The 23,954-nt window shown below is 45.1% G+C and overlaps 1 protein-coding gene across 1 annotated transcript in view; it reads left to right on the plus strand.

The window, feature by feature from the left end:
• Nucleotides 1–23,954, plus strand: part of LOC144166045 (uncharacterized) — a 46,988-nt gene that overhangs the window by 1,461 nt on the left and 21,573 nt on the right. Inside the window, exons 2-5 of the mRNA XM_077695709.1 lie at nucleotides 2,078–2,275; nucleotides 14,923–15,319; nucleotides 18,598–18,728; nucleotides 21,623–21,661. Coding sequence (XP_077551835.1) covers nucleotides 2,078–2,275; nucleotides 14,923–15,319; nucleotides 18,598–18,728; nucleotides 21,623–21,661 — 765 coding nt within the window. The remainder of the gene's footprint in view (nucleotides 1–2,077; nucleotides 2,276–14,922; nucleotides 15,320–18,597; nucleotides 18,729–21,622; nucleotides 21,662–23,954) is intronic.

Consider the following 23,954-nt stretch of genomic DNA (forward strand, 5'->3'; position numbering starts at 1 on the left):
AAACTAATGGAGATAATCGTGCGCGGTAAGCCTATGTGTATACACGGTACCACAAGCACTTCGTCAATGTTTTAAAGGCGATTCATAAGTAGTTCTGCCGCCACATGCAAGTTGTCCTTGATAACTCAATATGATGAGCAGAAAGCATTTGGTGCGAGTGGGCAACGAATCTTTCTAAAGCGCAATCTCTTTTAATGGTACTTATGGCGTTCTGTCAACAAACTAATACATTACCTCATAGACCGGTTGGTCGACAGACAAGCTCTGATAAGATGCGCGTGCGTGAAACCCGGATTAGATTGTGTGAAAACGGTTACTTGAAAATCACGAAAAAGGAACGGTTTTAAATAAGACAGAGCACGCAACGATCATGAAGGAGTATCATAGTATACCTTTATCTCATAAACTACGTACCCGTGTAGGCTTAGATCGTTCGCAGATGCCTTTATTTCGCGCTCAAAAAATTGCCGCATGAGCTCGGCCTTCGTTTGCGATTTGGATCTCAGAAGGTTTTACGATCGATTCGACGAACTTTAAGCGAAGGTCGAACACATTTCTACCGAATGTTCTGGCGCAATTTTTCCGTACGTTTGATATAAGAAAGCTTTCGCTCTTTTATCCAGTTTTTTTAAAGAGCGGAGGGTAAAGTTTTTTGTGTTTAAGATGCGTGAGAGCGAAATACTATAAAACTATTGGGGTGCCGGAACAAAATTTGTGTTGTTTTTATTGAGATAAGGTTCAAACCCAACTCAGAACAATATCTCTTTAGAGCTGAAAAACCTTTTAAGATGATCGCACTTGTTTCCGAATTAAATATTGCGGAGCTATTAAGTGTAGCGCAAAGAAATTTCACACACATACAGCTAAAGGTGAGTCCATGATTTGTCCGATGTGTCAAGTTTACCACATTGTTCTGTCTGTTTCTCGAGCCATGGAAGGTATCATCTTTACATTTAAGGGCAGTAGCTGGGAACAACAAATTACAGAAACATATTTTAGTTGTGCAAAGTATTTTCCCGCTCTTCATATCCAAGTAAATTCTTGCTCCGTGGGAAACGCCAGTGGTCTGCAGTGGTTGAACTGGTTTCGTGAGCACTCAGCTTTTACAGCAAAGCTGCGTATCTGTCGGATTCCACATATAGCTTGCATGGATAAATCGGCGAAGCACGAAGATTTTTCCTACCCAAGAGCTAGTGTTTCGTGCTTCATTCTTTGGGAGCTGCCGGTGCGACCTTTTTTTCTGGTGTTTTCCATCCTGCTTGAAGGGCTTCCGCATCGACATTTTGAACGCCATCTTTCACGCCTAACCGCATGCACATCACTGGTTTTTCCGTTATGCCTGCACTTGGGACGAGGGAGAGGAGGGGTACGTGCAGGTGCACGGAGGCACACGGTCTGTTATGAGATTTCAAATTCGGCGTCTCACGACTCGATGTGACCTGACCGCGTTTGGGCTGGTGTGTTAAAACAATGGCTGCACACAGACAAGTTACACAGGAAGATGCATACGACCTGGGTGATAAATGGACAGCCCCATGTTTGTACGATAGGATAAAACTAGCCTTATGTGTATCACTCAGCTAATTAGCTCTAAAACATACGGAATCAGAAATTTCAAGAATACGTGTTTTGTTTTGTGCACTCCGTGAACTGCGCGCATCTTCGCTGGTCACCTCATTTCACAAAGCCTGAAGGCATTGAATATTTTCGCTCCCCTTTCTCACGAGGTTTCTGAGCTCTTTCTTTCTAGTCGTACAAGCACTCACACTCTCAGTCGACCTCCACTTTACGTGCAACCTGGCTCACTATTGTAGTAATAATACACTTATCGTTGTCATACGGGAAACAACGTAGTATGTGAGTCGATGTCCTCGCTGGAAAATTCAAAACACTTTTGTTGATTTTAACGGGATTGTACTGCAGAGTTTCCGGTTATAAGAAGTTCGAATGAAAACTCGTATACAAGGCCAGCCGGCCAAATCCTGCGTCCGGCAACTAATGTTGCATTCCAGCGTTTTTCTTTTAACGACGCAAGGGCGCCGATGACCAAATAGCGCCAACACGTCTAACCTTCCAGAGGCGGGACAGTTGCTGGAAGCGGTGACGGATGCCGTAATGGTCGAGGCGCAACGCGTCTCCAGTGAAGGCCCCTTCCAGACCAACCAGGACCCCATGCTGGAGGTGCTGCAGAAAAACGACGACACCGGAGAAACCACGATGAGGATAATTGACCACAGCCCTGGTGACTCTCCAGACCATGCAACACCATCAGTAGGTAAGAGGAGTCGCTACAGCACATGACCATGGCTGTGGTCCGGTTACAAATACAACGGAAGGTGTTAAGGAAGTGTTGGTATATACGTCCCGTGAAAGAAGGCTAAATATGGCAAGGTTAAACACGCTGAGGGCATTCAGTGAGGAGGGCTTACCTGTGCTCCTATTAAGTCCTCATGAGTTGAATGGAATATCACATGTTAGGCGAGGTTAGGAGAAGAGATAAAGCTGTTAAGGTCATAAATTGCATGTACAAGTTTAAGGTAGTTCAAACCTATGCGCCAATGTATAGCTTTGGAGATCAGAGTACTAAAGGCTTTCGCCAGGATACAGTATTGGCAATCACTGAGGCTAGAATTCTGTAGAATATAGCAATGGGAGTATTTGGCCCTGTAGTCGGGAGGTAGGTAGGCGAACGGACAGTGGAAAACAATAGATTAGGTATCCCCCAGTCGAAAAACACAACAGGAATTTCTGTCGCACAACAGAAATTTCTGTCGCACGACAGAAATTTCTGTCGCACGACAGGGATTTCTGTTGGGACTACAGGATGGTCTGTCGTGCGACAGGAAGTTCTGTAGTACAACTACAGAAAATCTGTCGTACGACAGGCATTTCTGTCGCACGACAGGAATTTCTGTTCGGACTACAGGGTGGCCTGTCGTGCGACAGAAATTTCTGTAGTACAACTACAGAAAATCTGTCGTACGACAGGCATTTCTGTCGCACAACAGGAATTTCTGTTGGGAATGCAGGATGGTCTGTTTTGAGACAGGAATCTCTGCAGAATGATGACAGAATGTCTGTCGTACGACAGAAATTTATGTAGTACAACAGACATATCTATAATGCGACCGACATTCTGCAGTCCCCACTACAAAAACCTTTGTAATAGAACTACAAAATTTCTGTCGCATGAGACCTTTCTGTTGAACTTCAGTTATTGTGCAACACCCTGTAGGCACTACACAAACTTCTGTTGGCCCACAGACTGTCCTTCAGCCACTACATTCAGCATTCGGTAATTACCATTATTATCTGTCATGCGACAGATCATTTTGTAGTCCCTGCAGATTTTTATAGTGTGAAAGACAAGTTTAGATCCATTGCGAAAGTGTCACATGACAGACCGTTCAGTATTGCTACAAAATCTCTTGCTTACCCTGTAGGAAAACCCCGCGTTTTCCGGCATTAGGAGAGCGATGGAATAGCCCGGAAAGAACGGAATACACAGGAAAACGCCGCGCTGAACGATAGCAACGCGGGGAGGTTGCTGGAGAGCATCGAATAACATGGGGACATTGCATTTGGGGACAGGGCTTCAGCCAGTGCGAAGGGGATATCACGAACGGGATAGTCCGGGACGGTATGGTGCCGCTGCTTGGCTGGACACGGGAATGCCGCGCGCCGCGATCGACGCAGATGCTCCGAAACTTGGTGTTTGCGGCCCGTGCGGTGCCGCAAAATCGCACTTTTTTAGCGTGCGCTGCACGGAAACAATGCTGTGTGCGAGTGACGGTCATCTCGTTCAATTGCATTGCAAGCGTCTGTTGTAATGAACGTTTGTTGCATTGCGGCCATTAGCATTCCGGCCGTGTTGGAAAAAACCTTCGCTACAAATTTGCAATTAACAACACAACTTATCACAAATCAGACTAATGTTGGAGCATCTAAGCGTAGCCCCCCCCCCCCCCCAAAAAAAAAATGGATACATAGAGAACTTCGGAAATTCCTTGGGTTCTTTGAGTGAATTGAAATTGGGTATATTGTATTGTGGACAATGTTTGATAAAAGAATCAGGCAACAAGGGTAGCCCCTCGGCAAAACGGACGCATAAAAAACAAGCAAGATGTGCTTTTTGAAGACGTGGTGTAATAATTGCAGTGCACATTCTGACATGTATTTCTGGGTGTCTTTGAGAGCCCCATTGTTTCAATCTGCGTGCTGTTGTTTTATTTTTTTAGCGAGCAATTTGTTTATTTTAGCGCGAAACATGTGTCCAATCAAGCCGAAATAGTTAAAATAAGATTTTAAAAACAGCGAACCAGTTGCCGCTACCTGTGTGAAAAAAAAAAAAAAAAAAAACGGCGACAGTGAACTTGCTGCATTACCGAGATGTGTTAAAAAAATAAATGTAGAAAGAAAGAAAACGCGCGCCTTCCCTCTAGCCCGGCCCTTCGGAAGAAGTTCGGGGAAGCGCCGTCACCACTGAAGGCATGTCGCGGCGCGGCAGAACTCGCGGGACGGGGAGACCAGAATACGAAGAATCGAGAGGGGTGCGGAGGGGTCGCGAAACAACTTCTCGTGATCGGCCGGTTCCCTCCTTACCCTTCCTTTGTTCCCTCCTGCTTTTCGTCTCCGGGTCAAAATTTTCGGTGGCTGCGTGGCCCAGTGGCTCGTTCACATTTCACATCGGCGCTTTGCCTAGTTGAAGTTAGGCTTAACTTTTTTGTAAAAACGTGCATCTTATGTCCCCGCGGAGTGTCAGCAGCAACATTTGAAGCTTCGGAAGCTGTGGTAAAAGCAAGATCAGTGGTCCGGATTTCAAGCATCTCGATGTGAGGACTCCTCCAGCGACGACTAACCGGGGTGCTTGGGATAATTGGCACTTTAATGTGAGTGAATGCGACGAATCTCGCAGGCAGCGTGATTTGGAATACGTGCGATGTGCTTCGACAATCGACTGAACTTGCCACGATCCCTGCGTGACTTCGGCAGGTATCGTGCGTGCATACTCTTCAAGATAGTGCAGCACCACAGAGACGCGCTTTTCGCCGCAGGATATCCTTCCACCCCTTGCTGTGCGAATGCAACGGAACAAGGTTCACAAAGGCAAGCATTCCAGCTAAAGATTGACTTTCCATTTTAATTTTCTCACGTTCTCTCACGTTTTGCAGTGTAAAAAAATATTTGTTCACTTGTGTTTTAATGGCCCTAACTAATATAAGGAACGAATTTTCGAATGGTTATTGTCGATGCTCGTTTAATAAAAATTATTTGTTTGGTGTAACAGCAACATAAGAGGGCAGTAAAAGCCTCTCCATGACAAAAAGTGAAGCCGCGGTAGTGCCCAGGAACAGTGTTGTAAAAAGAGGAAAATAAAATGGATAAGCACCGCAAACTGCTTTTTTTTTCGGACTGTGATCAGGCATGTGCAGTCTGCGTAACATCAAACTTTTGTATTGCATGCATGAATGTACCACTAGTTGCATTGCTTAAATGCCTTTTGGTTCAGTTTTCTGAAATCAGTTATTCACTGAAAACAATTTCAAGCTTGTACCAGAAAGGCAAGAATGACCCCAAATGCTTATGTTTGTTGGTCATATTTTTATGGACATTGTTATTGAAATTTTGAAATTTAAATTGAATGAAATTTTATTGAAATCCTGCATACTTCAGGTACTTAATAGAAAAAAAACATCACGGGAAGTAAATTTCTTATGCCAAACAAGTTGAAATTGGAGACATGACAGGATTTACTACGAAAACAGACATGACAGGATTTACTACAGACTACAGAACAGGATTTACTACAGACTACAGGGCAGGATTTACTACAGACTACAGGACAGGATTTACGACAGACTACAGGACAGGATTAACTACAGGACAGGATTTACTACAGAATACAGGACAGGATTTACTACAGACTACAGGACAGGATTTACTACAGACTACAGGATGTCCCATTCCCTCACAGGATCATTCTGTCGTATTTTTCTGTTGTGTTTTTCGACTGGGAGGCCTGAATAGCTGAAGGGACGTAGGGCTTGTAGAAAGAATACGTTCTTCCTCATACAAGCGAAGAAAGGGAGATAGAAAAGCTCGTGGTCAAACTAATAGTAAATTTGGCTTATTTCTCAGCGCCAACCCAGTCGAAAAACACAACAGAAAAATACGACAGAATGATCCTGTGAGGGAATGGGACATTCTGTAGTCTGTAGTAAATCCTGTCCTGTAGTCTGTAGTAAACCCTGCCCTGTAGTCTGTAGTAACTCCTGTCCTGTAGTCTGTAGTAAATCCTGTCCTGTAGTCTGTAGTAAATCCTGTCCTGTAGTTTGTCGTAAATCCTGTCATGTAGTCTGTAGTATATCCTGTCATGTAGTCTGTAGTAAATCCTGTTCTGTAGTCTGTAGTAAATCCTGTCATGTCTGTTTTCGTAGTAAATCCTGTCATGTCTCGAATTTCAACTTGTTTTGCATAATAAATTTACTTCCCGTGATGTTTTTTCTATTAAGTACCTGAACTATGCAGGATATGCATAACAATTTAAATAAAGATATGACCAACAAACATAAGCATTTGGGGGAATTCTTGCCTTTCTGGAACAAGCTTAAAATTGTTTTCAGTGAATAACTGATTTCAGAAAGCTGTTCCAAAAGGCAATGTAAGCAATGCAACAAGTGGTACATTCATGCATGCAATACAAAAGTTTGATGTTACGCAGATTGCACATGCCTGATGCATGTGCAGTCGCAGAAACTCGTGGACACGCACACTGCACACGCGGAAACTCGTGGATGCGGCAGCCGCAGAACATAACGCTGGAACACGCCGGAGACAACGCGGTCTCCAGCGAATAGCGAGGCCGATGCTCGCGCTAGGCCTTTTTTCTTTAATAGCCGTGTAATTACAAACCCGCGTAGCTGTTAAGAAGAAATACAGAAGTCTTTCCTTCAGGAACACCTAAGTAGCGCTACAAAATTTAGCTAGACTCATTTGGGCACTTTTCAGCTGATTTGGCCGTGCTTCTGAAGCAGGGCCAAATCGCGTCCCATCATCGCGTTCCGTCAATGACGCTCAATCTGTTCATGAAAGCAAATTTATTCTCCCGGATAGAAAAAAAAACTATTAAACGAGCATGGACAATAACCGTTCGAAAATTCGTTCCTTATACTAGTTAGGACCATTAAAACACAAGCAAACAAATATTTCTTGAACCTGATTTATTTAAACAGCAAAACTCGAGAGAACGTGAGAGAATTAAAATTGAAAGTCAATATTTAGCTGGAATGCTTGCCTTGGTGAACCTTGATCCGTTGACAATGCATTCGCACAGCAAAACGTGGAGGGGTATCCTGTGGCGAAAAGCGCACGTCTCTGTGGTGATGCACTATCTCGAAGAGTATGCACACCCGATACCTGCCGAAGTCACGCAGGGGTCATTGCAAGTTCAGTCGATTGTCGAAGCACATCGCACGCATTCGAGATCACACTGCCTGCGAAATTCGTCGTATTCACTCGCATCAGTGTGCCGATAATCCCAAGCACCACGGTTAGTCGTGGCTAGAGGAGTCCTCACTTCGAGATGCTTGAAATCCGGACCACTGATCTTGCTTTTAGCACAGCTTCCGAAGCTTCAAATGTTGCGGCTGATACTTCGCGGAGACATAAGATGCACGTTTTTACAAAAAGTTAGGCGTAACTTCAGCTAGGCAAAGCGCCGATGTTAAATGTGAACGAGCCACTCGGCCACGCTGCCACCGCCAAATGTTGACCGAAAGACGAAAAGCAGGAGGGAACAAAGGAAGGGTAAGGAGGGAACCGGCCGATCACGAGAAGTTGTTTCGCGACCCCTCCTCACCCCTCTCGATTCTTCGTATTGAGGTCTCCCCCTCCCGCGAGTGCTGTCGCGCCGCGACATGCCTTCAGTGGTGACGATGCTTCCCCGAACTTCTTCCGAAGGGCCGGGCTAGAGGGAAGGCGGGCGTTTTCTTTCTTTCTGCATTTATTTTTTTAACACATCTCAGTAATGCAACGAGTTCACTGGCGCCGTTTCTTTTTTTTTTTTTTCACACAGGTAGCGGCAACTGGTTCGCTGTTTTTAAAATCTTATTTTAACTATTTAGGCTTGATTGGACACATGTTTCGCGTTGAAATAAACAAATTGCGTGCTAAAAAAATAAAACAACAGCACGCAGATTGAAACAATGGGGCTCTCTACACCCAGAAATACGTGTCAGAATGTGCGCTGCAATTATTACACCACGTCTTCAAAAAGCATGTCTTGCTTGTCCTTTATGCGTCCGCTTTGCCGACGGGCTACCCTTATTGCCTCATTCTTTTATCAAAGATTGTCCACAGTACAATATATGCAATTGCAATTCCCTCAAAGAATTAAAAGAATTTGCAAGTTCTTTATGTATCCATTTCTTTGGTTATGGGGCTACGCTTAGATGTTGCAACATTACAGTGATTTGTGCTAAGTTGCGTTGTTAATTGCAAATTTGTAGCGAGGTTTTTTCAAACACGACCGGAATGCTAATGACAGTAATGCAACAAACGTTCATTACAACAGACGCTTGCGATGCAATTCAACGAGATGACCGTCACTCGCACGCACCATTGTTTTCGTGCAGCGCACGCTATAAAAGTGGGAATCGATCGCTGCACCGCACAGGCCGAAAACACCAAGTTTCGGAGCATCTGCGTCGATCGCGGCGCTGGAATACAACCAGTTCACCCCTTAAAGGGAAGGTGAAGCGGTTTTAGAATTAAAAGAAAAGTTGACTAGCAGCAAGTACACATTGAATAGTTTATGTGTACGAAATATTTTCGCAATACATGCAATAGAAGCGGCGCAATGAGCAAACAAAAGTGGCCCGATGCCCCGCCCCCATCTCGCCGCGCGATGCCGGAAGACCAAAGAGCACGGGCGAAAACCGGCTGAAAAACGTCATACCTGGACTTCCGGCCGGATCGGCCGCCTCGGCCATGCTCTTTTCGCCGTGTTTCCTTGTGAATGATACTTGTTGTTGTTGTGGTTGATAGCACTCATTTGTACAATTTTCGTGTTCAAAAAGTATGCACGAACGCCAAACGAGGCATACGTTATCATGCCGTATTCCTAAGCAGAATAATGCCACGCCGGGATGCTTGATAACATACGGAAGCCACAGCCGAGGTGGCTGTGCTTGATGACAGAGAATATACTACACTACGTTAAATACTTTGTAAACCGCTCCAATGCGGTTTTTTTTTTTTTTTTTTGATGCGACGGACGTGAATGTTCACATTAGATTCTAGATTTAGGAAGGATGGGGAATACTGCTGTACTTTGGCCGGGGATGTTTCGTTCCATTCCAGAAACCAAGTCACATTTGTTCAGGAAATACTTGTTTCGTTAAACGCGTCGGTTTTCATTCCCTATGGCCTCAGGACAGTGTTCAAAAAAACAATTTTTTGGCGAAACTAAAACAAGTGGCCAATCCTGATAGAAGTTCTCTCCCGGCTAAAAGGTAAACAGTATTCCTACAAAGTAAAAGAACCAAGACAACCAGATTACTTATTTTGCAAGTATACATGTCACGATAATGTGATGTTTGTCTGGAATTAAAAAAAAAAAACACCACTCCGAACCACCACCGTGCCATAATTTGTGTTGACTGCGGGGGCCTAATTTTTTGCCCAAGATTCCGTGTGGCTGCATATTATAACCTGGCAAGCACTTGTTGTCACTGAACCTCAAGTGTGCTCCAGTGATAGTCGGTGATATATATAATGATGATACTAAAAAAATTAGGAGCGAAGAGTAAATATACGGCCTCTGTCCGACTATCGCGGTAAATGCTTAAATCTAGAAATGCTGAAACAGGCCAACGATTTATTATCACAAACGTTTGGTGATTGTTACCTAAAGTAACGTAACTACAACGTAACTGCCTTGTCCGACTGGTCTGTTAATTATAACGAGGTGGCCGTAATATTGTAGCAGAATGCGCAACGCACAAGTGAAAATGAAGCCCTACTACAGCCAATAATGCTGAGCAGGCACTAGTATGCTGCAGTGTTTTCAGAGAAAATGCATGTGAAGCAGTAAGACGCCACTCATCGAAGTGCAGCTAGCAATCGCGGAGGCGCCGTAGCGCCGCTGACGAAATTGCGCACGCGTGTGGGTCTGTGTACGGGGATGAGTAACGGGGCTGGGGTGGGCGACAACGAACAAAGGAAATGCGGAAGCAGATTCTGCTTGTTGGTTTATGCGGGTACCGGCAAGATGTGTCTCGCATATACGTTTACAGCGCATGAACGCTATTTTTTCGCGCAGTGCACGTACGTGCTTTTCCCTGGTAGATTGTTTATAAAACGCCCATTAATCTTCGGCATAAATGGTTTTGTGTATAATAAGAAACAGTCAAGGCAGTACCTAATATTAATATAAGGTAAAAAATCCCCTTATGCTGGTTGCCTAATTCAAAAATATTTTGATGGAACCCACTAGTCGACGTCACAGTCACTGCTTTGGGGTTCTCTGTCGTGTAAAGCAAATTTAAGCTCCAAGATAATTGAACCAACAGCACGGGAAATTATAAAACAAACTTCCAGTCATGTGCGAAAATTAAACTGCAAGCTAAATTGCCGCAAAGGCAACCGTGCGATCGTTCGCAATGCTTCCGACAACCCGCGCGGCCGAAGGGTGTCCTCCTTTGACGTCATGACGGGCGCAACCAATCAGGGGCGTCAAAAGACGAAAAGCGCGCGTCTTTCAAACGGGGCCGCGCTTTTTGCAAGATAAATGCCACTTGGACTCATGTACGATAAATTTCAATGTGATATTCGGAATCAGCGCGCAAGAAACTATATAACTGTTAATCTAACTCAAATTTTTTGGAAAGCGCTTCAGCTTCCCTTTAAGCGGCGCGCGGCATTCCCGTGTCCAGCCAAGCAGCGGTACCACACTAACTATCCTCTTCGTGCTATCCCGTTTGGCCTGTCTGAAGCTCTGTCCTCAAAGGCAATGGCCCCGTGTTATTCGATGCTCTCCAGCAACCACCCCGCTCGTTCAGCGCGGCGTTTTCTGTTTTCTGTTGTCTCCAGCGTATTACATCGTTCTGTCGATGGAAAATGTGGTCCCCGCGTTGATGTTGTCCAGCTCTGCGTTTTCCAGTGTAATCCGTTCTTTCCGGCGTATTCCACCGCTCTCCTAATGCTGGAAAACGCGGGGTTTGCCGACAGGGTAAGCAAGAGATTTTGTAGCAATACTGAACGGTCTGTCGTGTGACACTTTTGCAATGAATCTAAAATTCTCTTTCAGACTGTAAAAATCTGCAGGGACTACAAAATGTTCGGTCGCATGCAAGATAATAATAGTAATTACGGAATCCAGTCGTAGTGGCTGAAGGACAGTCTGTGGTGCAACAGAAATTTGTGTAGTGCCTACAGGGTGTTCCACAACAGAAGTTTCTGTAGTACAACAGAAATTTCTCATGCGACAGACATTTTGTAGTTCTACTACAAAGGTTTTTGTAGTGGGGCTACACAATGTCTGTCGCATGATAGATATGTGTGTTGTACTACATAAATTTCTGTCGTACGACAGACATTCTGTCGTCCTACTACAGAGATTCCTGTCTCACAACAGACCATCCTGCATTCCCAACAGAAATTCCTGTTGTGCGACAGAAATGCCTGTCGTACGACAGATTTTCTGTAGTTGTACTACAGAAATTCCTGTCGCACGACTGACCATCCTGTAGTCCCAACAGAAATCCCTGTCGTGCGACAGAAATGCCTGTCGTACGACAGATTTTCTGTAGTTGTACTACAGAAATTTCTGTCGCACGACAGACCATCCTGTAGTCCCAACAGAAATCCCTGTCGTGCGACAGAAATCCCTGTCGTGCGACAGAAATTTCTGTTGTGCGACAGAAATTCCTGTTGTGTTTTTCGAATGGGAATGTGATCATTCTGCATGGTGTTGAAGTTTTAGGGAACGCCAAGAACTGGGATCGCAGAATGGGAAGGAGCAGAACTAAGCTAGATGTCAGATTAAAAAGCGTGAAAGGTCGCCATTATTACAGAAAATAAACACCGCACAGGTGTTCGAATGAGAATTCTGGAGAACTTGTGCCGTCAACAGAAGAGTAAGAAAGAGTAGGCAGTTCGATAGACAGCCTAACCATAGTAACCGCAGAGTCAGTTATAGATGCAGGAGGGTGAGGACCTGGTAAGGAACGCAGTACACAGGAAGGAAGTAGGAAGGAAGCAGGAAATCTAATTGACAGAATATACAGGAAGGAAAAAGGGTAAACATAATCAACAACAGGTATATCCACCCGTAAAAATACAAACAACTAAAGAATAGACATGGGGCGGCAGTTTAAGGTCGACGAAGAAAAAAAAACGACGTCTAGAGACATAGTATCAAAATAACAGGGATGCTTACAGCGGGCATGCTAACGCGGACTTAAACTACAGCAGCAGCAGGCCGGGAAACAGATTTGAACGAGAAAGCCTGGATCGTGAGGTTTCAGCAGTGGGGCAAGATGGAAAGCGCGCTCGCAGCAGTGAAGGCAAGTAAAAGTGGCGGTGAAAATGTAATAACCGCTAATCTACTAAAAAAATACTTGTAATGGCGTACTGGAATGCTGGAAAATGTTTCCCACAATGTCCGAGAACATTACATTCTGGACAATTCCAGCCTGATTTTAATTCAGAAAGGATGATATCAAAGATTAAAATTACTCAGCTATCGGCATATTTCTTGTTCTATCCAAGTTAATCGCCTGAAACTCCCCCTACCTCCCCCGAGTTTGAACATTGTTAGCACACACTAGATTTAGAGAATCCTGCTCTACAACAGGCAATGTTCATGCCATCAAACTCGTAATGGAAAAATTCGCCGAGAGTAATAACCCTGTGTACATTGAAGTTACAAAGCACAAAAAAAACAAACATGGTACAGTAGATATAACCGAAGTGTTGTAAGACTTGTGAGGACCGGGAGTTAGCGGAAGTATATAGCGCTCTCGGATTCGGGAGACCTATATAGTGCTCTTGCAGGACAGACCCCATAGATCCACGGCCAGGATAACCTGTATATTATTAGTAAAACGTTCACAGTCAGGATTGACGTTAGAGAAGAGGATACCATTCCGCTACAATTATTTGCGAAACGTATTGCAAAGGTGTTAACGCAGCTTGATTGAGGGAGTCGAGAATACCAGTAAATAGAAAATAGCTGAACAACTCAAGATTGGAGCATAACGTTGTCTTAATTTGAGAAGACCTGGAGAATGCTTAAGTAAATGCACTGAGAGAGATAAAACGTAGTTGAGTATGACGATGTAACCTCGGAGACGGCAGATGCCGTCTCGCCGAAATAAAATTTTTCTCAGCTGGTAATAATTCTTTAAAACTACGACCTTCATTTTCAATTCGATATGCACTGAGATCGTCAATTGTTGTGACGGCCCTCTATAAGACCCTCGGCTGCCTTCTTTCCATTAGTGCTCTGATTGCTTTTAAAGTGAGACAGTGTGACTAGAGGTTCGTAATTTTTTTATTTTCGTAATTTTTGTTTGCGTTCTTACTGACTTTTTCATGGAACCGCAGTTGGGTTAACTCTAACGGTTTCTGAAAGATTCGCTGCTGTGTGAACTGCGTCGGCCGCGCTACGGCCACACCGCCCTCTTTGTGGAAATTATAAGCAATGCCGATTCTATTTAGAAACCTTTTGCACTCTCTTGTTGGCCAGCATGGAGGGGCGTGTGAACTTTCCTGCGGCTGATTGGGCCGTTAAAACGTTAAGCGTGTGGGGTTTATCCGGCTCATACAGGTTTTGTATTTGTCCTCACGAAAGGCAATAAAACCGAAAGAAAACAAGAAACCGCACGTGTGCGCGTGTATATTTTCGCAATAACCTTCGATCAAGGCTATAAAGGAATGCGCACGTTCGTTGAAACTTTTGTGTCACCTCGACTTTGCAGGTCGTCCACCTTCGCGGAGCCGAACCGCTCATAATTTTTGAGGCGAAACGTTAATTACTTACGGAACACACCAATAAAACGCTCACTGCTCATTTGTTTCAAGGGGACGCGTGTTGAGAGAGGGATTGTGGAAAGAGTACGCGCGCCTGGTATCAGAAAACAGTACAAGAACACTCCAGGCCGAAGGCTGCGGAGGGGCGCATGGAAGGAAAGTTAAAGGGACCCTGCAGCACTTTATATAAGCGCTTTCACTTGTTCCTTCGTGTCTGGAACCACTGCGAAAGCTAAAGTTATCGCCAGCGCGGAGCGGCTACGCGTGATTTTCTGGTCGCCCCAGATACGCGTTCCATTTATGCTGTATTTTTTTGTGTTTTTTAAATTTTCTATGGGAAAGGGTTCAGTGCTGCAACTAAAGGAAAATCCGCCAACACCTGGTACATGGCCTTAGTGACTTAATTCGAGCTGTTGAAGAACGTAAAGTGCGCGAAAGAGAGAAAAATTTTTTGATCGAGTTTACAAGTTATCTGATGGGCATAGGCCAGTAATTTTTGTCTGAGGTACTTTGCGACCCCCTAATTTAAATACTGCGTGTGATGGGTGACTACGTTCTGCAAGCATTTGAGATTTCAAAAACAGTTGAAAAAAATGTTGCAAGGTTCCTTTAAGGCGGCACGCAATAAAACAAATTGTGCACCCCTCCGTCACGGCACACCTTGCTTCGCTTTAAAACCACACAAAAAGGCAATAGCCGTATCCAAGTTCACTGCGAGTACAGACCTACAAGGTGGAGCCCGACTTTAAAATGCCAAGACAATTCCAACCCCCTTGAAGGCATTATAATGACCTGATTTTTGAAACTTTAAGACTCATATTCTAATTCCCTCTTGTGACAGGCAACATACAGAAAGCTTGAAAGATCACAAAAAAATGATTCTTTTAGTTACAGAAGATTTAACGCCCAGTCCTGACGCTGTCGCCTTGGAGACTTCACCCATGACCACGGCTTCGTCCCCAGTAAGTCCTGCGGACTTCGACTCACCTGTGTCTAGCCCGACGCCCACATCTTCCTCGGACCTCCACGACCCTGAAGTGTCAGTCCCCAACTCTCCTTTGTCAAGCCGCACTTCCTCGTCCGGAACACACAGCTCTGGCGCATCCGAAGGCCAACCCGAGAATTTGGAGTCACCGGAGATTGTGGGCGATGGGCGAGAGAAGCATGTGATCATCGACTTCTCTCCCGAACATCGGAAAGGCCACAAGAAGCACAAGGGCCAGAAATGTCGCAGATGCAAGAAACGACGCAAAGGCCACAAAAAACCCAGCCAGCCGGAACCCAGGTACACGTCTGTTCGCCACTTTTAAGCATCACTATTGCCAATTAAGCTTTTCTGACGAAATGCGGTACCTGTCAAGAGGAATTAAAAATCGGCCAGTGTTTTTTTGGAGCCATGCAGAGGAACAGAAAAGCTGAGGCACTTGAATTAGACTAGTAGAGTAAGGGCAATAAAGGTATCGTGTAAAAACCTTTAAAATCTCTGAAAACACCCAATTTGCTACGAAACACAGATTCGCACCCTTAGTGCTTGTTAGTGGAAACAGAAGAACATACTTTTCAGAACCTCTTACGGACTGAAAAACACCTGGTTATCTCAGTGGGTGGGCGCGATATTCATGAATTTAGACTGTTGCGACTTTTTGCCGACAATGGCGTTCTGTACAAACAAATAATTAGTGCGAGTTACGTTACTCAACTCAACATTGACTTGGAAGCTGTTCAGGATTTATGCACCCTGCGGAAAATAAATTTAGATAAAAGAAGTGTATTCACGTTTATTTACAAGGAACGGGAAGCCGATGGAGAGTGAGCACCTTGTAAACAATGAACGTCTAAAAGAAGCTTCCAGTTATAAATATCTAGGTGTAGTGTTTTCATCGGATTGCTCATGGAATGTGCGTGTAAGCGGCCTGGTGGAGAGAGCTGGAAGGGCGCTCAATTTTATGCAACGCAGCTTAGGATCTTTAGAGCAAACCATACTCTACTTGACGGGATCAAGTCGACGGCCTACTTGACACCATGTACTTGAACACGCCAAGTGCAATAAGACGGGCGACTTGACGGCATACTGGACATGTGTTCGACCTGCACTGGATTATGCCGGTACCGTGTGGATCGTTCGCAGGTCACACCGATTGATGAACTACAGAAAATTCAAAACGGGGCGGCCAAGTTCATCCTGGGACAGCTTAAGAGGCGGGATAGCTGCACTCAAATTGAATACGAACTTGGGTGGGAACTGCTTTCCTCGCGTCGACGAAAATTTCAGTAAAGATATCCGTGCAGATATATAATGATAAAACAAGAATCAACACAACATACCTTAAAGGAGAACTGACACGAAATTTCTCGCTTTCAGGTTTTATGCTGTAAAGAATACCTATTGGCCCAGTAATTACGAAACTCGAACCGAAAGCCGTCAGCCGCCAGAATAGAATGAATTATAGCACGTTTATTGCAACCAGTTTCAAAATCGGTCGCCGCGCGGGAAAATGGCCGTTCGAAGGCCAGTCTGCAAGCGGGCCAGCCTTACGTCACGGTCTCCCCCGAGACGTCAGGGACGTTCGCCGCATCGTCTGCTACGATTGCACATGGTATGCACTCGCCCGCGGAGTCTACATGTCGTCTGCATGAGTCCGATGAGTCGCTGCCACCCGACAGACTGAACAACTTTATTTGGCCATGCGATTAGGCCGGCGATGTCTTCGCCGTCGTCCGTTTTTTAATATCACTGCAGCTCGAACCGGCGCAGACCGTGATAGCAACAGCTTTTTGCCACTATTATAATCAATCTGATCGCGAAAAAGAAGTTCCACATTCAAGAAAGTAGATGTTAGTGTGGTGAAAAATTGTGCTAGGGGTTGTTATCAGCGCTGAATTTAAAAGCGGCGTTCAGATATATGCCGCGATGGTAAGCCTACGCTGACCTGCAGCGGAGGTTCGGCGCTCTGACCCAGCACTGCCGGCACCGCGGTGCGGCAAGCGGCCGAAAGATGCCGCCACCTGTGCGCTAGAAATAGGCCACGGCAGATGTCTTGATCACCGATCGCTGAAACGGGAATTATCGCTAAAATAATGCTCTATATGCGAAAAAGGGGATGATAGTGGATTGAAAAGTTGTGTAAGGGACGGCCATTCGCAGTTGTACAGATACCGGCGATCAAATATTCCCCACGATACTAAGCCTAAAGTTCCCAACACCCAAGCGAACCGAGCAACGGCGAGCCCGCTGGCTTGGGCGACAGTTCTTGCGGCCGCCGCCGCGCACGAACTCAGTCCACGTTTAGCTCTGCATGTCGTGGCGTGGAAAATAATGCATCTTGACGTCGTCGTCGATTTGCTCGGAGAGGCTTCCACGAGCAGTACTTCGCATTCCGCGAGCTTGTCATAGCACAGCTTTTGCAAGCTCGGCGACGCGCACCGCCGCGTCGCCGCGGTGCGCGTCGACATCGCGCACTGCGCATTGCCGGCGCCGCGCAGTTTTCGACACCAGTGCAAGGCAACACCATGCGCCGGCCACGAACTGAAGAGCAAAGACGTCGAATACGCAAAGTGCGCAATGTTTACAAGCATTGCTCACACAGCTGCACCCACGTCTCCTGCCCAAACGAATACCACCGACAACAGCAGCGCAGGATATCGTTTCCGGTTCCGAAATCGACTATCTGACGTCACCCTGAACCGGCGAGACACACCGGCCGATGTTTCGTCACGCCGAAAGCGATTTCGCTAGTGCTGCCGATTTGTGGAAGCTCGCGGCCGGGACAATCAAACTCGATTTTAGATGTGATTGCGGCCTCGGATCGCTGCAAAAATTTCTGTGAGGCATCTGTACAAACTACTGAAGCCAATTATATCATTTTTTGGCGTCAAAATTTGGTGTCAGTACACCTTTAAATAACGCCATTACACTTAATATAGACCTACCATGTTTTCGAAATAAGGCTATTGCGTATCAGGACGGACATATTCGCAAAATCGTTTTTTTTTTGTTGGAACCATTAAATAATCGAAAAATGTCTCAAGCGCAAATGTGCAGCAAAAATGAAGATATTTTATGTTAATACCGTAACCCGTCTGTAGTAGTGCCTTCGGGCAATGCCAGGTAATCTCTAAATAAATAAATAAATAAATAAATAAATAAATAAATAAATAAATAAATAAATAAATAAATAAATAAATAAATAAATAAATAAATAAATAAATAAAATTCACCTCGCCTTCCAATTTTAGGGGTGTACCTTCCCAAAAATAGCGCTTTGGGGAGCACCCACATGGTGATGGACATGTACTCCAAAGTATGAAGTCGTATATTTCTAGCAGTTGGACGTCGATGATTTATTCCTTAAGTGAGTCAGTCGATCGGTGGGTCGATCGTTCGGCAAACAATCGGGCACTTATTTTTACAGGTATAAATAGTGGCAGTAATTGACGAGGCTCGGGTGGGCGACTCCCGGGCAGCTCCGAGTGCTCCTGGTGCTGCATAAGCACGTTACTAAAGCGATGGTTAGGGCTGCAGCTGATGTGATATCACGCGTACACGTCTTCACGCACACCCAGGATGCAGCGGCGTGACAGTCTGCCGATGCCCACGAACACCGAAGCGGTCATCTACATGTGCGGCTTCCTGCTCACCCTCGTCGTCCTTGCGGCACTGGCGGCCTCCACGCGGCATCTCTTCAAGCAGAGGGGTGAGCACGCGTGGCGGCGTTGAACCGACTACCACTCGTCGCCGGTGAACGTTATTAGGTGGCTTTGGACGCCCTTCTAAAACTCTTCCGCTAATGATACTTCATTTTGCTTTATTTTTGAATAGTATACAGTATCATAGGTATTATGTAGGCAAAATGACAAAAAAAAGTATTATCACATTGTAAATACGCAGCCTGCCACCTTTTTGCATTACAAAATGTCGTCAGTAATTTGGTCTAGGAACACTTCGACCTCTCCATTTGGCACTGGCTGGATTAATGTCATGGTGCGAGATGAACCCACGAATGTACGTTTCGCAAGTCTTCCTTAATTACTTTGTAAACGGCTCAAACGTGATCGTTGTCGAGTGGAATTCTCTAATCCCACGAATCTATTGTTTCACTTAGAATGCTGATTTTTATGTAGGTAGAAAGAATCGTTCAAAAGCTGGTGGGTATTTTACAAGAACCAAGGTGGTGGGTATGTGTTTCGCTTATTCGTCGATAACGGATGTTTCGGCCGGCAGTTTTACCGAGCATGAAAGAGTGCCTAAATTTTGGTTAGTTGAAGCATGCGTACAAACCAGTTGTAAAAGAAGGGTATTGGGATCAGGTCGTACATTAGGAAGAAAATCATTTTGTTTTTGCGCGGAGACTTTACCGAGAAGCGTCGACGTACGTCTAGCAATTACCTTTGGGAGCTAGGTGTACGTGTGGTACTTGATGGAAGCAAGGAGTAAAAAATACAAAAAAAAAACTGCTGGAGCACTCAAGACCGCTCAGGTGGTTTGAAGGCGAAACCCTTGCGGTAGTCATTAAAAACTTCATGTCCTATTTATTTCTTTTGTATCGATGTCTTCGGCGGGAACTTCTTAGACAGACCCCTTTTCTGCTACACCATGTTTGCGTCTGTTTCTTCACTTTTGTTTCTTCGTCTGATGCTGCGTGAATTATAGCAAGACTGGCACACAGCACGTCTTCTCTATAATCCCGTTTATGTGTGGCTGGTGTGCATCTGTTCCACTCCCGTAGCGTATGTTCCTGTTTCACGTGGAAAGCAATATTCTGCAACTTTTACGTGTACTATTTACATCTTTGTGAATTTAATGATACGGGCGCAGTGCCCTTCGCAACTATCGATTACTTCATATTTTTCCAAGCGGGTATGAGCTACGAATAAAAGAACAACTTCGGCAGCTGCTTTGGTTCAACTGCTGGCAACGTCAGGAGACAGCGCAGTGGAGTCGCCTGCTATTGAGGGGACGCGGGTTGCAATCCAACCTCATCGCATGTGTTTAAACGCTAACTATTTAAGTTCTTCATTCTGTGAACAAGCGCCATTGTTGTTACCCGGCCAAGAAAAGAGCCCTCGCTTTAAAAAGTAAATAAATAAAATGAAACATTTTTGATGTGGTGGGTTTGAAGCTGATTCTGTGTACTAACATCCCTGTTTTCTACGAACTGGCCTATCGCCGCACTTTGCAAACGTACAACACAAGTTGTCGTCGTTAGTGGCACATACACACTTTGGGGATTGGCCAGGAATCGGGAGCTTTGATGGGCAATGTGTCCGCTTCACAAAATTGAAAACTATGAATTGGAAACAAACAAAAAAATATGTAGAGTAATGCACGTAGCGTGACACCTGAACGTGACGGCACGCGAGGATAGGTGCACACCAGCCGCGCAAAACCCTGATTTTAGGGAAGCTGTGACGTGTGGCATACGGTTTGCAGGCGCAATGTTCCCCGTAACACGAAGAAACTAAAGCAAAAAAAAATCCCTGGCAATCTTCACTACCTCTCCTGTAACATCCCGCAAGGGCTAACAGTGTTAGGAATAAATAAATAAACTTGGAATTTGTGGAGGGAAGAACCATGCAGTTGACCAGTTGAGAGATTGGAAGTCTCTCTCTTGCAACAGGGCGCGCGCTCTGATTAGCGCCACCGCCGGAGCTTGCTCAGGCGGTGGCGCCCTCTTTTGCGTTGAACTGGATTAAAGCAATAAAATGAGAGACAGACTCGCTGTACGTTCTCTTCGTGTCACACGCCACAGCAATCTGAGAAGTATGCTAGGAAGTAGCGGGAGGCGTTGTAAAACTAGTGTCCCGGTGTATTTTTTTATTATCCATTTTTGCCCATGGAGATGAAACGTTCTAGTGCGAGGCGTTGGAAAACTATATTAGGCAGCGCTTCGTCTTGTATATGTTGTTCTCTTCTCTGTCCTCGTTCGTGTTATTTCGCGCTTCCCGCCAATGCAATGTCCCGGTGTGTTCTTTTCGTACGCGTTACGTTCTAGAGCGAGGCACTGGAAAATAGTGTCCCGGTGTTTTAGTAGCGCGTCTACATGAGAATTCGACAGCATGAGGTGACTACGACCCGAGACGCGGACACCCCCAGCCCCTAAGGTGCAGCACACCTAAAAAAGGGGCGCTGCAGGGTGTCGCAGTCTGTTACAGTATTTCTAACCAAAAGGTAAACGAAAGCCAAGAAAGAGATGCAGATGCGATGTAGCGGTACACGAGCTACTAAGTATCGCGTGGCTTACGCCTTAACCACGAAAGCAAGCTTAAGTGTCCCAACAAATTTTGTGCTTACGTTTAACAGCGACGGCCATTTTCTTTACCGGACAACAACTGCAACTTCAACAAAAACAACGTCAGTTTTTCGCGGAATGTGGCACTTAACGTTTTTGCCTTAAATGTTGCAGCACAACCGTAGAACACAGCAGAAAGTTTATTGCGCTGCGTCACGTTAAACCTAATTGTTTTCTTCTTGCTTCTACGTGGGGGTGATTAGCATGCAATCAATGATAATCAATGATCTCGTAAACAGCTTATTTGCCTTAGGAAATATCCCCATGCCACAATCTGCTTTGTTATCGTTCATTTCCAGGTGTGCTGGTGGTTAGTCTCCGCACAGTCAACCCACAAGGTGAGTGTACGTGTTTCTGAAGCAGAGCTCGAGGAGAAAATCCGGCTCCGTTTCTTCTTCGACGTTGTTTTCTTGTCGAGTTTATTGACAAACGCGTCTTCCCTTTGTTCAACTAAATGAAACAAAAATTTTGCAGCTGGATAATGTCTGCTCTAAAGGCCAGAGAACTAAATTTGTCGAAAGGCTCGGCAGCGTATCACACGAATTTACTTACTTGACATTTATTCGCTAGCCGATAGGCATATGTTTGTACCACCAACAGGTGGCGGAAGAAAAAAAGGGCGTGTCGCATTTGTAGGTGTCGTACCGGCTTTATAACGACCCACAATCGTTTGCTAACTAATGTCGTGCGATCTAGTAGTGAGTATTTTTAATTTCCATTATAATTTGTGAGTATTGAAGGTTAAGGGCAAAGATGTAGGTGACTAGAAGCGGCCAAAGCAGGTAGTGGCGTGCGCCTCCAGGCGGTACTCTCCGAAGACGAAGTGTGTGGAGACCAAGGCGTATCCAGGCGCGTGCACTCAATCTCGTGCAGCCGTAACGCAAATTTATTGTGTCGTCCAATTAGATGCCTGCATTTCACGGCGAAGGTAGAGTGAAGGAAACGTCCTGTTAGAATGCATCTTGCTCTTTAAAAGTTAACTTGTATTTCACCCTCCGGATTTTGTGCATTTTTTAATTGTGTGGAGGGAGTTCTTACAACATATTTTTGTCCGTGCGGCTTGCGGGTTTTAAACTAGTTTATTATCTGTTTAGCATGTATATTCGTCACAAATATAGCGGGAACACGTGCAAGAAAAAAGGCGACGAGGTCGCCACTGAAAGCCCATTGAATGTGTTTGTTTATGATTTTCAGGAAGGAGAAACGCCGACACATGTAAGGATTTGTCCGCTTTTATAAACGAAATCCAACTAATGACTGTCGTGCTAGATTACTTCATTCCATAGCTTCTTTTTTTGTGGACAAAAAAAATCCCGGGCCATGAAACCTAGGCGAGGCATGCAGTGTATACATGCATTCTTGGCTCGTCGGCGTTTTTGCCAACGGGGATGAAACGACAGGGGAGGGGGGCACAGGTATAAAGCTTTGCTGTAAAAGTCTCGTGTCGTGTCTCTAAAGCACGAGGCGTGCTAGCGCGAGGCGTAAACGAGCTTCCCGGTGTTATTTAGTGCGCGTTACGAAGCGTTCCTGAGTGAGACGTAAACGAATGCCCCGGTGTTTTTTAGGGCGCGTTACGTTCTGTGGCGAGGCATTAACGAGTGTCCCGGTGTTTTTTTCGTACGCGTTACGAAGAGTGCCAGAACGAGTGTTGCGGTGTTTTAGTACCGTGACTACATGAGACGATACTTACGACGACGACAGAAGACGCCGGCAGCACAATTGCCTAAGGGGCTTCGCTCCTAAATGATGATGATGATGATTTGTGGCTTTCCCTTTGAATCGGGGCGTCGGTTGTCAGCAACCGATTAAAGTAAGTTAGTTAGTTACTAAAACATGGCTATTACGTTAGTTAGTTACTAAAACATGGCTATTAAGGCGACACCTGGTGCCCTGACAGCTGATCTCAACGGAATTAGCATTAGGATAATAACGTTACATAGAGGCAGGCTGCTTTAGTATTTCCATTCTATTACTTGAAACATGAATTCAGCGCTAGAAAAAGGGTGCACTAGATGCCCGTGCAAGTCACCGAACACCCTCAACCAAGTGGCTAGTAATAACATAAGCTGCCCGGACTGCGATTTTTAGCTCACCAATGGGTCACTTTTTTCAATCATCCTTATAAAATTTTCCAACCTTATACCGTGGACCAGGAACAACTGACATGAGGCAACACAAGCACACAAACGTTAGTTACTAAATGCATTGTTTACCAACGTGTTAGATTAAATACCTGTTACTTTTACACAAATGAATTTTTTATGTTAGGTTAAATACCTGTTACTTCTATACGGGTTAAATCAATAGCTTCCTACACATGCATGAAATAATAAGAAATAAAGAAATAAAAGTGATTGTACTGCCTTGGATGCGTCTTTTTTGGCTTACCATTGGTTCATTTTTTTAATCATCCCTGTAACTGATTGATTTGATTGATTGTAGGGTTTAACGCGCCAACGCAACGGAGGCGATGAGGCGCGCCGTAGTGGAGGGCTCCGGATTAATTTTGACCACCTGGGGATCTTTATCGTGCGCCGAAATCTCGAACACACGGGCGTTTTTGCTTTTTGCCTCCATCATAAAAGCTGCCGCCGCGGCCGGGAATCGAACCCGCGACCTCGTGCTCAGCAG

The sequence above is a fragment of the Haemaphysalis longicornis genome, unplaced genomic scaffold, assembly GCF_048455015.1.
Source record: "Haemaphysalis longicornis isolate Haplotype H1 unplaced genomic scaffold, Haemaphysalis longicornis Haplotype H1 scaffold_16, whole genome shotgun sequence".
Classification (NCBI taxonomy): domain Eukaryota; kingdom Metazoa; phylum Arthropoda; class Arachnida; order Ixodida; family Ixodidae; genus Haemaphysalis; species Haemaphysalis longicornis.